Source organism: Hippopotamus amphibius, chromosome 2, assembly GCF_030028045.1.
Source record: "Hippopotamus amphibius kiboko isolate mHipAmp2 chromosome 2, mHipAmp2.hap2, whole genome shotgun sequence".
In the NCBI taxonomy this organism is placed as follows: Eukaryota; Metazoa; Chordata; class Mammalia; order Artiodactyla; family Hippopotamidae; genus Hippopotamus; species Hippopotamus amphibius.
In genome coordinates, this window is record NC_080187.1 from 41988261 (window position 1) to 42001843 (window position 13583).

Sequence of the window (13583 nt, forward strand, 5' to 3'; positions counted from 1 at the left end):
CTACTGAGTTAGTTCTTCAAATAAGTTTTTAGGTCACCAAATTAAATTAGCTTTATTTTAATAATTAAATCCATATATACACAGTATGTCTGTCAGTTACTCAGCTACAGTCTAATAAATCATCTTCTCCCTGAGAAAAGGCAATCTGCCATCCCATTCAAAACAAAGTATGTAAAATGAAATAGATATAAAACAGTATTAAAAATATACTTGATGTGATGAAAGAAAGGGAACTTGTTCTGCTTTTATATCTTTCCTCATATTTTTAAGCAACATCCAACACAAAACAATGTGTTTTTGATTTATATTAATCCCGCCACTGTACAGACAGTAACTAAAAAGACTGAAGAAAGCAACAAAAAAGCATTCTGTTTCCCTGGAAAAGGCTATACCAACCAGACATAAGGTAGGATGGCTACCTGTATTTTAGCAGTTCATACAAAAATAAACGCCAAGCCAGAAATGACCCAGGAACCTTTCCTATGGGTCCTCACCCACGCATTCTCTCCTTTGACAGCAGAGAATATAGTGGATGAGAAAAGGTTCTATTCCTAGTGACCTTGAGGGATTTGGTAACCAAAATATATCCCAACAGGAGTACAACATGTGTTTCAAGCAAACACAGCTGCTATATACATATACACTAACACTAACTTCAAAATCAAAGCCTTCTCAGCCATTAAAAAATTTATTACATTGCCATTTTCCGGAATTTTCAGAAATAAAAACTAATTGTGAAAGGTATTCATCTCTCATCTCTCCCCCATCCCTGAACACAGAAAATGTATGACAAACGAGTCTCTACATGGCTTGTTCTGATTCAGCCTCTTCTTTCCAAGGGGCACTTCTGAGGAAATAAAGGTTACACTTTTCCATTTATTATGTCCTTTAATTTACTACCAGTATTTTCTTGTGGTCAGAGGGACACAAAATAGAGCTCAAAATAGCCCATTAAAAAACAAGCTGCAATCAGACTATTGCTCCACCACCATCGGCAGCCATCCCAGAGTTCTGATTTCCTTGTTAAAAGACAGAGGCATAATTGAAGCAATATCTTCACTTCAGATTGATTATCAGCCGACCCTTATCCGCATCTTCACTCAGCAATTTGAATTTTAATGAAAGTAAATGGAATAATTAGCATTTCAAAGTGTGTTTGATACACTGAGGGGAAAAAAAAGAGAATAGACTTTTGTATATAATCTATACACAAAAGAAAGTATTTGGGAGGGGGCAGAAAGAGGAAAGTACAGTTGTAGTGTCTTCATTAGAATAACCTAAGGAACTGCTCCTAACAGCTGCATAAACAGAGATGTGAATACTGTGCTTTCTTCCAGCTAAGATTTCTTGCCTTTATTATTTTTAAGTTTTAGCACCTTATTTTATTACTGGTTACCTTAATCGGGAAGAACAAACATATAAGTGGAGTTGGAGTGACTGCTCAAACCCATGAATTCAGCAGGATTTCTATGGCGCATCAATGGTATTAGGAAGGATTGTCTAACTGGGCCACTGATTTTGCAAAAAGGTGTAGTTCATCTATTATTTCTACTACAAATGGACACTAGGCCTTAAGAACCACTCATCACAGGGGAGGAAGAGCAGCAGGAGATGTGAAAATGTACATTTTATTTAACTAAAAATGATATTAAGATACTCTATGTTTGGGGAAAGATAAAAGAAATCGGGTCATTTTAACATCAGGGCAATCTGTGTCTTTTTACTGGCAATAGGCTAGCAACAGAGGCTGATTGTAAAGGAAAGAAATACGAAAAACAACTACCCAGTCTCCTCAGGGGGAGAATTTTCAGAACATGTCAACTTGAATTGGTGAGAATATGTTCAGAGTTTCTGAGGTAGCCATCAAACTTCACGTGAGACTGAAAGCAAAGTGCTTCATTTCACTTTGTAGTCCTCTACTGCCTTTTGCCCCTCTGAACAAAATTGAAGAAGAGCGCGAAAGAGAGCTGATAACAAACACTAAGATGATCAGAGCTAAAATGGAAAGGCCACGTACCCCAATGATGGCGTTCAGTTCTGCCATGGTCACCTGCTTGGCCCGTTCCACAGCCTGCACCACTTGTTGCTGGTGCTATAAATGAAGATCAGAAACAGAATACGATTATTTGTTTTCTAGTCAGTCAAGAACAGCTTTTCCTAACATGTCCTCTAACTTTAATTACATGCAAAACAGGATTCAGGGGTCTCCATGTTTCAAATAAAAGCCCCACGTGGTGGATGACTAAATGTCTAGGGTACCCCTGTGTCTACAGTGCTGAGAAGTAACTGGACATCCAACTGCAGGGATTATCCTTACAAGTGGTAGAAGCAACTTAAATTTTACTTTCAAGTCAGTGGTGCACTTTGACCCAATGTCTTCCACTAACACTAACAAAACAACACAACCCGTCTCCTCACCTGCTTTCTTTGTCTCCCTTTTTTCTCTGCCACCTACATAAAACATGTTTTGAAAATATTTCCTACAAGTACTTATTTTTAAGCTTCCACCTGGTGTTTGTTAGAGAAGACACTAGAAAGACATCTAGAATCCAATGTTTATGTTTCTTCTCTAAATGTGAAAAAAGTGCTCATATTTTCATTCCTGTCATGAAGAGCTGCATATTTAAAAGATATTAAAAATGTTCAATTCTTGCCAGCAGTAAAGTTTAAGGACTTCAGCTATTTCTTTTAAATGCAATAAGAAAACTAAAACCTGCAAGTTTAAGTTATTTTTCTTTTGAAAACTTAGGGTGGATAATATACAAAAATCACTTTGACCACAATTAAGTTCTAAAAAGAATGAGCAAGATCTGATTTTAGTAATTTTTGTAATATTAGAAAAATTAAGCAGCACTCACATTTGGACATACACAAGTGCTTACACAAGTACCCCCAAAATGTAAATATTATTCCCAAACTAAATACACTTGAACACTCTAGTACATACACACTCAAATTCAGTCTAAAATAGGAATCTCCTGTACTTTTTTCAACTTGCTTTAGTAAATGAAGAGCCAGAGACTGTGCTGTGAAACAGGTACTCCTCTGTGTGGCTGAGAGAGTCTTGTTTTGGTGGATTCCAGTTGAGAAATGTACTAACATTCTCTACTGATCTAAAGTGAGTATGAAGCTCAACTATCATACTGCTCAATGCATATAAAGAACTAAGCTATCAGTTATGTAAGTGAAATTCCCCTTGACCTACCTAGTACTACATTCCAAAGCCCCCAAATAAACAGTTACTGGGATTAACTAGGGTGACTACTATTTCTACCTCCCAGCTGTAAGTAGGGGAAGGTGATGTGGGAAAGGAAACTGCTTTAAATCAGTTTATCTACATGTGGTGTTCTCACCCTTGATTTTCTAATAGACGTGTATTTTATGCCTATTAATAATGCAAAGAAAAGATCTATCAAATAACAAATCACTGCATTTTACGTTTTTAATGGACTCTGATCATTAAACTATATACCTTGATTTTTTTTTAAGACTCTGTTTCAAAACAAAGGCTTCAGAAGCAATCCCCCAAATCTTAATAGATATCTCCATCCATCCTTACTCTTTAGTAAAATATCTACCAAAGTGAAATAATTTATTTTCCTTTTTCTCTGAAGGTAAAAATCCTAAAGATTCATGAAAACATTAGAAGGAACAGAGAAGCATAGTTAATAAAATGGCCAGTAGTAGTTGTTCTCCCTTGAAGCCAACCTGACCATGTATGTTTATTGAGCATCTATCATGTGCCAAGCACAGAGCTCATATTTTGATTTAGGACAAATTTGGTTGTCAGGGTATTGAAAACTAGCAGCAGTTGGAAAACAGAGGAAAAAAACAAACAAACACAAAATTTTTATGGAATTTTCCATCTTTTACTTTCCAAAGAACTGAAAGCCAAAGGAACACATGTACACTTATCCAGCATGCATCTCTCTCATTCCATTCATGCACCCATTTGTTCAACTAAAGTTTTTAAAAGCTCTTACTCTGTGCCATTTCTGTATATTACTTAAATACCTGCATATTACTGAAATATCATCTACTTTACATTAAATATTCAAAGAACAGTTCCACAAGACAGAGATGCAGAAAAATACATCTAGTTAGGGCTTTTCTACCATGAAGATCGCTCAATTCTTGCTTCATAAACTGGATTCCAACTGCCAAGATGAGCAAAGATGCCTTAGGCAGTGGGGATATCTTTCTGACTTGGCATTAAAATCAGGTACATTTACTGAGAAAGCCAGAAACACACCAGTGAACCGTAACACTGACATCAGATGCTTTTATAGAAACTCTTGCTAAAAAGCTAAAATGACAATGGAAGTTATGATTCAGCTCCTTCCTTTTCTCTCATGGCAATGGCCATGGGCTAATACCACATCTGAACTTTACCTGTAGTTCAGGATTTTACTTCCCTTTATTTCTGCTTACAACTGTGAATCATGAGGCGCTTAAGGACTTTTTGAACAGAAGCTCCCTAAGGCAAAGAATGCCTCCTCCCTTTCTGGAAGCACTGGGACATTGCTCACTCAGCCACACAGTAACATTGTAACACACTGAAGAAGCACAGAGAAGGACAAATGATCACAAAACAAAAAAACGAACACTAGGGGAAGAAGCCCCAAAGTACTCTTGCAACAGGACCCAAAGAGGCATTGTTTTTCCACTTTCACATTTAAACATGTAAGCTCTCTGACTCAGAAAACATGGCAAGTTTTTCACATCTTCTTAGAGCCGTGATGGCTTTCCCATTATGTCTGCCATCTCTTCCCCTTCTCTTCCCCTTCCCCATCTGCTCCTCTCTTCCCACTCCACCCACATCTCATTTCCTCTCCCACTTCCTGCTGATCTCCTCTGTGGCCTCACCACAAGTGGTGACAGCCACTCCAGCCCCAGTAAATCTGCAGAAGGAAGAATCCTGTGGCCTCTCTCATTGCTCAAGCTGCTCACTCAGATACGAGGTCCTAGTCTGAGCTTTCTACCAGCACCACCAAATAAAGTGCCACTAGGAATATATTAATAAGCCAAGGGTCTCTGAGAGAGGAGCCTCTAACTGGGATATAGAAGAGAAAACAAACAACAACAAAAATCCTCAAATATTTATTCTTTAAAATACTGTGATTTATAATTTTAAAAAATCCAAACAAAAAATCTAGATTCTGATTATGACTGTACAACTCTGTAAATTTACTAAAAATTACTGAATTGTACCTAAAATGAGTGAATTTTATGAGGTGTAAATTACAACCCAATAAAATACTGTGATTTAAGGAATACAAGCATGATTGTAAAAAAAAAAAAAAACCAGTAAAATGAAATTCTATACATTAAATCACTTGCCTACTTACTTTCATCATCATAAAATTAACTTTTTGCACTTGTTCAGTTAAATAGTTTTTCTACAAGAAAGAGACTAAAACAATATAAGCTTATGATAAGTCCAGCAAAGTATGCTGAGAAACAGGCATTAACAAACCACTAGAATATATACCTCAGATGTTGAACACATGTTTCTCAGAAGAGACTACAAAGACAATATCTGCAATGCCAATACTTTGGGGCATGGCAATAGATTTGGTACCTCTAGTAAAAACTTTCATTTAAAAACTGTATTAGGGACTTCCTAGGTTAGGAATCCACCTGCCAATGCAGGGGCAAGGGTTCAAGCCCTGCCCTGGGAGGATACCACATGCTGCAAAGCAACTAAGCCCAAGCACCACAACTATTGAGCCTGTGCTCTGCAGCCCGTGAGCCACAACTATTGAGCTCATGTGCCGCAACTACTGAAGCCCATGCACCTAGAGCCCATGCTCCACAACAAGAGAAGCCACCACAATGAGGAGCCCATGCACCACAATGAAGAACAGCCCCTGCTTGCAGCAGCTAGAGAAAGCCCATGTGCAGCAACGAAGACCCAACACAGCCAATAAAAAAAATAAATCCAATAAATAATATTTTTTAAAAATGCTTGCTTTAAAAAAAAGAAAAACTATATCATAACATATATTTTTTTAATATCCTTCTTATTGATGGGGTAATACAGGGGTAGTAAGGACAGATACGTAAAATGAACTAGAATTCTTACCCTGACATGTGGAGATGCAAAAGTGAGCATGAGATAATGGCTGCCCTCCTCACACAATTCACATAGAGCATCTTACAAAACAGGAAGTTAGGATTTAAAGTACTAGGCAAGATTACTGGCAGGAATGGTCAGCATACTTTCTGGGGCATCAAGGAAAGGCCTTGTTTTCTTACTCATTCAATTATTTACTAAGCACCTGCTGTGTGCCAAGCACTGTGGTAGGAACTGAGATTAATGAACAAGACAGTGAATTAATAATACTCAAGAGGCCTGGTAATTACAACTGCAGGATAGTTCCCATGAAGACAATGACAGGATGCTACGCAATCACTCATCAGAGAAATATCTAATCAAATCTTAGGGTTGGAGGAAGATTCCATAAGCAAGTGGACACAACAACTGAGACCAGAAGAATGTGCAGGGGTTCTTTGAAAAGCAAGGAGAAAAGAACTGGAGGCAGAGGGAACAGCTTGGATAAGGTCCCTGAACGATAAAGAAAGCTTGTCTACTGAGGAAGAGAAAGACTGTGTGGCTGGAGGAGGAGAGAAGTGTAAGAGAAAAGTTGGAGAGACAAGGCAAGGTAGGATTCTGAGGCCCTTCCTGGGCATGGCAAGACACACATGGAGAACTCTTTAAAATGGAAGAGGTATTCACAAAAAGGACAACAAAGGCACGCATTTGAAGTCACTTGAGTATGGTGCCGGCATACTCTATAGAACCATATACTAGTGGGGAGTGAAATCTACAAGGTAGGAGGAGCCTAAACAGTGAGGCTCTGCATGACATGCCAAGAAGCTGGACTTTATCCTGGTAAGATTTTTTTTATTTAAAATTTTTAAGCAGCTGAGTGTTATCAGTTCTTCATTTTAGTCAGATGGATCTGGGAATAGTAAAGAAGCTAGATGGCAGGGAGGTGAACCAGACTGGAGGGAGAACAGAGGGCTAATGTAATATTCTAAGGTGAAAGATACTGTGGCCTGAACTCACTACCTCATATTCAAGCTTTTTCCTTTTTGGGATAATGGACCCTAATATTGAGTAGAAATCTACCTTCCCATAACTTCTTCCCACCCAATTTTGCCTCTAAATTCTCCTCCACAGTAAGTATTTGAAAATGGCGTAATGCATGTTTTCAATTTCCTCTATTCCAGATTAAATATCCCCAGGTCACTGGCTCTAAGAGACTCATCCTTCCGGCTACTCCTCTGGTTGTGCTCAATGTAACTAGACACAATTTGATCCTGAGCAGATCAAAACCAAGTAAAAAGTGTCACTCCATGTCCATTAAGTCAGGCTAAAAACCTACTTTTTCAGCAATTCTACCAAGTTTATTAACACAAATAAGCTTTCAATTTAACCAAAACTCTTCTAGTCAGTCTTTCCTAAATAGTATCCCAAGAAATGTTAGTTCCACAAGAACTTAGGTATTACGTATACAAAGCAAAATTTTAAAACTCACAAGGTTTAATCTGGCTAACATCTGGCAAACTGCTGGTATTTTCAGAGCTTCAAATCTCAAAAGAGGGTGAATATGCATTATATGCACGCCTTTCCGAACAACTTTGGCTCTGGAGCTTGGGATTAAGGCTCTCAGGAGACAGCTTGGGAAATGTTGCCCAAGTACTCCTCATACGGACCACCTGGCCTTGTCTTCTTCATTCTCATTCATATGCAGGCAGGGCATTCTTCACTGCTAGGTCCAATAAGTTCCACAAATCCAGAGCTTTCCAACTTTCTGCAATGTTGGAAATGTTCTTCATCTGTGCTCTAGCAACTAGCCACATATGGGTGCATACTGAGCACCTGCAATGTGGCTAGTGCAACTGAGAAACTGAATTTTTAACCATATTTAACTTTAATCAATTTTAATTTAAATTTAGACAGCCACTTATGGCTATGGCTATGGCTACTGTATTGGACAATGCAGCTCTAACTTAAAGTACCTTAAAGCTTAGGTCCAGTAATAATAATCTAACCACTACCTAACTAAAAGTCAAATGAGTCAGTTTCTCAAATATACACTCATTTTTTTAGACACATACAAATAAGAGTTGGCATCGCTGCCTTTGGAAGGAGGCCCACATTTAAACCTGCAGAAAAAAGTTCTCCCTCCTGAGAACCACCTTTCACTTCCTGAGGGGAAGGAGGCCATGCTACCATAAGGATCTCACCAAATATCCAAATGTCAACCAAAACACACAGCCATGCAGAACAGGCCAAGTAGTCAAGCATGGAACATGGGACAAAATTATGCTGATGCCTCACTCAGTACTGTGAAAACAAAACAAAACAAAAAACATTTTAAATGAAAGCTTGCCCAATGTAAAAATTAGAAAACTGGTTCAAATCCTCTAAAGCCCCAATCCAGGTGTATTATTCATTTTAGGACATTCCTTAGATATACAGCACTGTCACAATACATTACCAACACTGATAAAATGGCCCTGACTGGGAAGCAGACGTGTCCTGTAAAGTCTGCTGGCACTTAATGAATGATCTCAGAAGATGGTCTTAAGGGTGTCACTGCATACTTATAAGGGGATCTCTGGTGATTTCAGCCATGCTCTCCTATATCAAACCATGTTATCACAAGCCATTGATTCCTTACAAAGTTAACAAGCAATAAGACGAGTTAAGTTGGTGCCATTATGAGGCGAGAACACTGCCACCAGTCCATGTAACCACTATATTTTGTTCATTTCCTCCTGAAGGCACAATATGAAACTGACTGATCACATTTTTCAACTTCTATTTTACAATTATTCTATACATGCAAAATGTGATTCAGAATAATTCAGTACCATATTAAGCCAGGTGCTAAATAAATAGCACTTGACATACAACCATATCTCACAATACAGTGACAGGGTTCATTTTCCATCAAATTAAAAGGGCCAAAGTTATGGATAGTCCAAAACAGAAATTCGCGTATCATTTGATGTGACTGGCTATCTTAGCCTATTGGAACTTATATAAATGCATATTATCACTACTATGTAATTGTGTATTATTTTCTACTATTTAAATGCAATGTAGAACATCTAAATGAATCTACAGAATTCTGGAGAAAACACAACTACTTGGTACTACTCGTTAGAAAAGCTAGCAAGGCAATGAAAATCGTTTTGAGTTAAATTAAATTTGTACCACAAAGCATTCAAGCTGAATGTTCTCTTTTCTCTAGGTAAATATAAGAATAAAAGTAGAAATAAGCCTTAAAATTTTCACTCCTAAAAATTCTAATCATCAGAGAACTTTGGTTAAACGTGGTCAAAAGAATGATTTGAATTATCTTTTTTTTCACTTGTTAACATTCACAGATGCAAGGCAGAAAGAGCTGCTCACTCCAATCTGGGCTCTTCCACAACCTCCAAGCAGCCTGCTTCTGCTTACAAAACTCAAGGAAATGAGAAAACTAAAGTGATGGAATTGCAGGGGACTGGGGAAGGAGGGCAATATCCATTTCCTCCTTGGCACTGAATGATTAGAAACAAGTTGTAAAAACTTGATGAAAACAAGGTTAAAGATGGATAACGCCATTTCTCCAAATCTAACAATGACCATGGGTTTAATAAATGGTAATTAGGAAGCCACTGGTCATAAGGAATCACATTCTGTTCTCTCACTCTGTCCAATAAGGTACATACTCTTTCGGGTTACTTCAGGCTGTGATTGGAAATGGTTTGAGGCTCAACATATTAATAATGGATCAAGTTTGATGCTGTAAAACAATCAACCTGAGCTACTTTTTTCTGAGATGCCTTAAATTCCACAGAACCAAGAGTGACTTATCCAATATATCTTTCATGATTTGGAGGGAAAGGAGACTGTCAAAAATTTTGATTCCATTTTCTCCAGTTTGAGGACAAGACACGTACAAAAGAGTGTGTGTGAGATAGGTGAGGGAAAAAGAACTGTAACTTAAGGACTCACATATGTTCCACTTATGAGAAGCAATTTCCTTAACAATAACTTTTTCAGCTTCAAGCAGCATTTTCCTTTCAGCAAGTCTACTACAAAATTTGGCAGGCCTATGAGTGATCTCTCATATATCCCATCCTTCAATTGAGAGGTGTCTTCAAAAATCTTTGTGCTTTTTAAAATATGGGCATAAACATAAGCTGTGCATCTAGACCTAGGCAGCCCACAGGGCCCGTCACTGTTCGTGTGGGTTCCTTTTCACCCCCTGTGCTTCTATGAATGATAAACAAAGTCTGATGGATGACTCTTTTCCCTACAATTCAGACCTTGGCGGAGACTTCGATAACAAGAACTATGCATTATTTTATATTTTGTGTGACATTAAAATACAAGCTGTGCTAATAATACAGTCAGAGCTAGAGTTGGTCACACAAAGACACACCATTGGTTCAATGTGACTCCCTTCAAATCAACACTGGCAATAGTAATAACACTATTTTTATTTTATGCACAGCACTATGTCTAGAAGCAATTGCTAGCTGTCCCTTGATACTCCTTCTCCTACATTAGTTTGAGTTTTAGATGGGCATACTCAGCTAAGACTACATTTCCAAGTCTCCCTTGCAGCTAGCTATGGGCAAGTAACTAGGCACTGGCCATTGCAAAGTGAGCAAAAATGTGAGCACCCTCCACATCATGACCTTAAAAGAAAAAGCACCTGTCCTCTCTCGTCCTTCCTGATGGTTGGGGCAGGACATGGTGGTGCTAGGGATGATGAAAATCAAGAGAAGGACTTGAGCTAACAACATCATGGAGTCACCAAATTAGCTACAGCTGCTTCTATGCAAAAGATAATACCCATCTAGGTCCTTTACATTATCACTAGCCCTCACGTAACAACCCTACAAGAGCAGGTATCCCAATTTTCGGATGAGGAAACTGCAGCCCAGAAAATAGTGTGTCCAGCATGATAAAAGAAGCAAGTGGCTAAACCAGGATTTGGTCACAAGTCTGCCTGACCTCAGGCTCTTATCACACTGCCTCATGTATAACATAATTCTTCCAATGAACTCTGCTGCTTGTTAGGGGAGCAACAAGTTTCTGAAAAATACAAATGCTACTCTGGGTAAAAAAGACTTCAAACTATCATGTAATACACGTAATATATGACAACTGACCTACAGCCTATTAGGGATTTGAAGTTCTCAAATGTCTTAGAACACCTTGTTAGTCACCATGAAACATACCCTGCCATCTCAAAAATAAAACTATTTTATAATCCAAGGGAAAAAAAAGCCCCAAAAGTACAGCTATCCTCTAAGTAAGATCCTCAGCTAGTGCCCAATATTTATTTAATGCTTAATCTAACAGGATAAGACAATATTTACTGGGTTTCCAAAAAAAATAAAATATACGCTCCCTTCTGAAAGATCACCTGTGTGGGGCTAACCACCCACTGCTGGAAGCAGCCCCTGGAGCTGCGAACCTAGCTCATTTCACAGGAAGACCACCAGCCAGCCCATTCACAAATATTACCTTCAACGCTTCCCAGTTTTTTACCGAGTCCCTCCTCTCCAAATGTCTTGGGACCCCAAATAAGCTAGAATAAAATTCATTTCCCAGGAAAGGTTAAAAAAACAACAAACACACAAACAACCCAACAACAACAACAATTGGCATTTGCTATCCCAAGTGCTTTACATTTAATACATATAATACACATTGTAAAGATGAGGTTGCTCTCACCATCTATAGGAATACCACAGCACAGAGATCAACTTTCCCAATTTAAGGCCAGTAAGAGACAGAGTTGGTCTGATTCCAAATAAGCAGAAACACTGTGCCTTGGTGCCAGGTTTAACAAGTGGTGCACAGTTTTCAATCTACATTTGAATCTCCCTACAAGGTATGTTCCTGGAAAGGAGTGCGAAGGGGCACTGGAGATAAGTCAGTGTTTATTAGCATCCTTCAATTTTGCTGAGGGCTCATAAGGTCTAAGGTCTACAAGCTATATCCTGAAATCACCGATGAATAAAGAGAACCCATCCACAGAAACTACTTGTAAAAACAAAGCTAATTCAGGCTAAGCCACCAGGTATTTTGAAAACAGCCAGTCCCCCAGCTGGACTGAGAAATTTGTTTATTTAGATCGATCCGTGGGTAGAACACTGACCCCATCCAAAATCACTCTCTCTTCTGAGGTGAGCTCTACAGGTTGAACACCTTGAAGAGTTGTCACCTTTTGGATCTTTGCTTGCTGGTTTGGGAAACAATTGTTGGTAATTTGGAAAATTAATTTTGGGAGCTAGAAGAGAATCACCCTTGAGTCTACCTAATATGCCTCACTGAGATTTTTAGCTAGTTCCCAGCCACTGGTTGTTTTAATTTATACTTTTTTCCTCTATAAGGACATCAGAGAGGAAGATAAACAATACACATTCTTCCAAAGAGAAATGAGTAAAAAGGGGAGGTAGGGCTGGCTCCAGGTCCTCCCTCTCAGGAGGGAACTTTGAACTTCTCGGCTACTGCTGCAGCTAGTACTCCTGCCAGTCAACCTCAGCAAGCTGCTCATTACTATGTGCTAAGCTGCACATGGACAATCCCAGGTAATCCTCACAGCAATCATGCATTCCATGCTATTATTAACTTCATCCTACGGATGAGGAAACTGAGGCTTAAACTGGCAAATCACTTGCTAAAGGTCACCTAGCTTAACGAGGTCATAGTAAGCCATGCAATTTGTAACAGGGAGGCCAAGACTCGACCCAGATTCCACAGTCACCATCCCTGGCCATCTCTTTCTTATGGAACTGCCAACAGGAAGTTGATTATAGTTCCTCCTCAGCAAATGAGACCTGAAGTGAGACAGAGAAGAACTTCCCATTTACTACTTTTCGATTTGCCTTTTACAGAAGAAATCTGAGGGCAGCAGAATATAGATAAAGTCTTACCCATCCCTAAAAGCCAGAAGAAAGTGGGAGAAAAGAACAGCTTCAGACAGGTGAGGAGTCGTTAGGTTTCTCTAAATCCTGATTTTAAGGATCCTGTGAAATTTATCCTGTAAGCGATGATTACTCACTTCATGAAAAGAGTCAGCAATATCTTTGTTTAATGCCTGGGACTTTGGAAGTAGTTGTTTGTGAGTGCAATAAGCACATCACTAAAATAGATATTGGCTATAATTTTTTGAAGTGTTTTAGTGAAATCTAATAGGAAAGTACTTTTCTCTGATATTACATACACAGACACACTTCAAGTCCTTGAGTTACAATTACACAACTTATTTTCCCCCCAAAAAGGTCTTGCAGTTAAACTAAATTTACTCAACAGTTGTCATTCAGTACTATATAGTTTTTTAATTTTAGAAAATGTACACTAGACACAAGCAATACTAAGCAAGTACATTAATCAGCACATGGGAGCTAAATTAAAAATAGACTTATCTACTAGATGTCTGCAAATTTACCTCTTATTCCTGCCAAACACCAAAAAAACCCTCCCACCACTGTCCTATAGCTTAAGCACTAGTCTTCAAGAAATGCTTTTCTTTTTTCTAAATACAATCATTTACTTTTTA

The 13583-nt window shown here is 38.5% G+C and overlaps 1 protein-coding gene across 11 annotated transcripts in view; it reads right to left on the reverse strand.

Moving 5' to 3' along the window:
* The window catches only part of LOC130844810 (transducin-like enhancer protein 4), a 140507-nt gene that overhangs the window by 90826 nt on the left and 36098 nt on the right, over positions 1 to 13583 (reverse strand). For 8 of the 11 annotated variants that reach the window (XM_057721025.1, XM_057721024.1, XM_057721021.1 and 5 more), the window contains one exon: positions 2018 to 2092. The exons of the other annotated variants lie outside the window; for them this stretch is intronic. In XM_057721025.1, coding sequence (XP_057577008.1) covers positions 2018 to 2092 — 75 coding nt within the window. The remainder of the gene's footprint in view (positions 1 to 2017; positions 2093 to 13583) is intronic. 11 annotated transcript variants of the gene reach the window in all.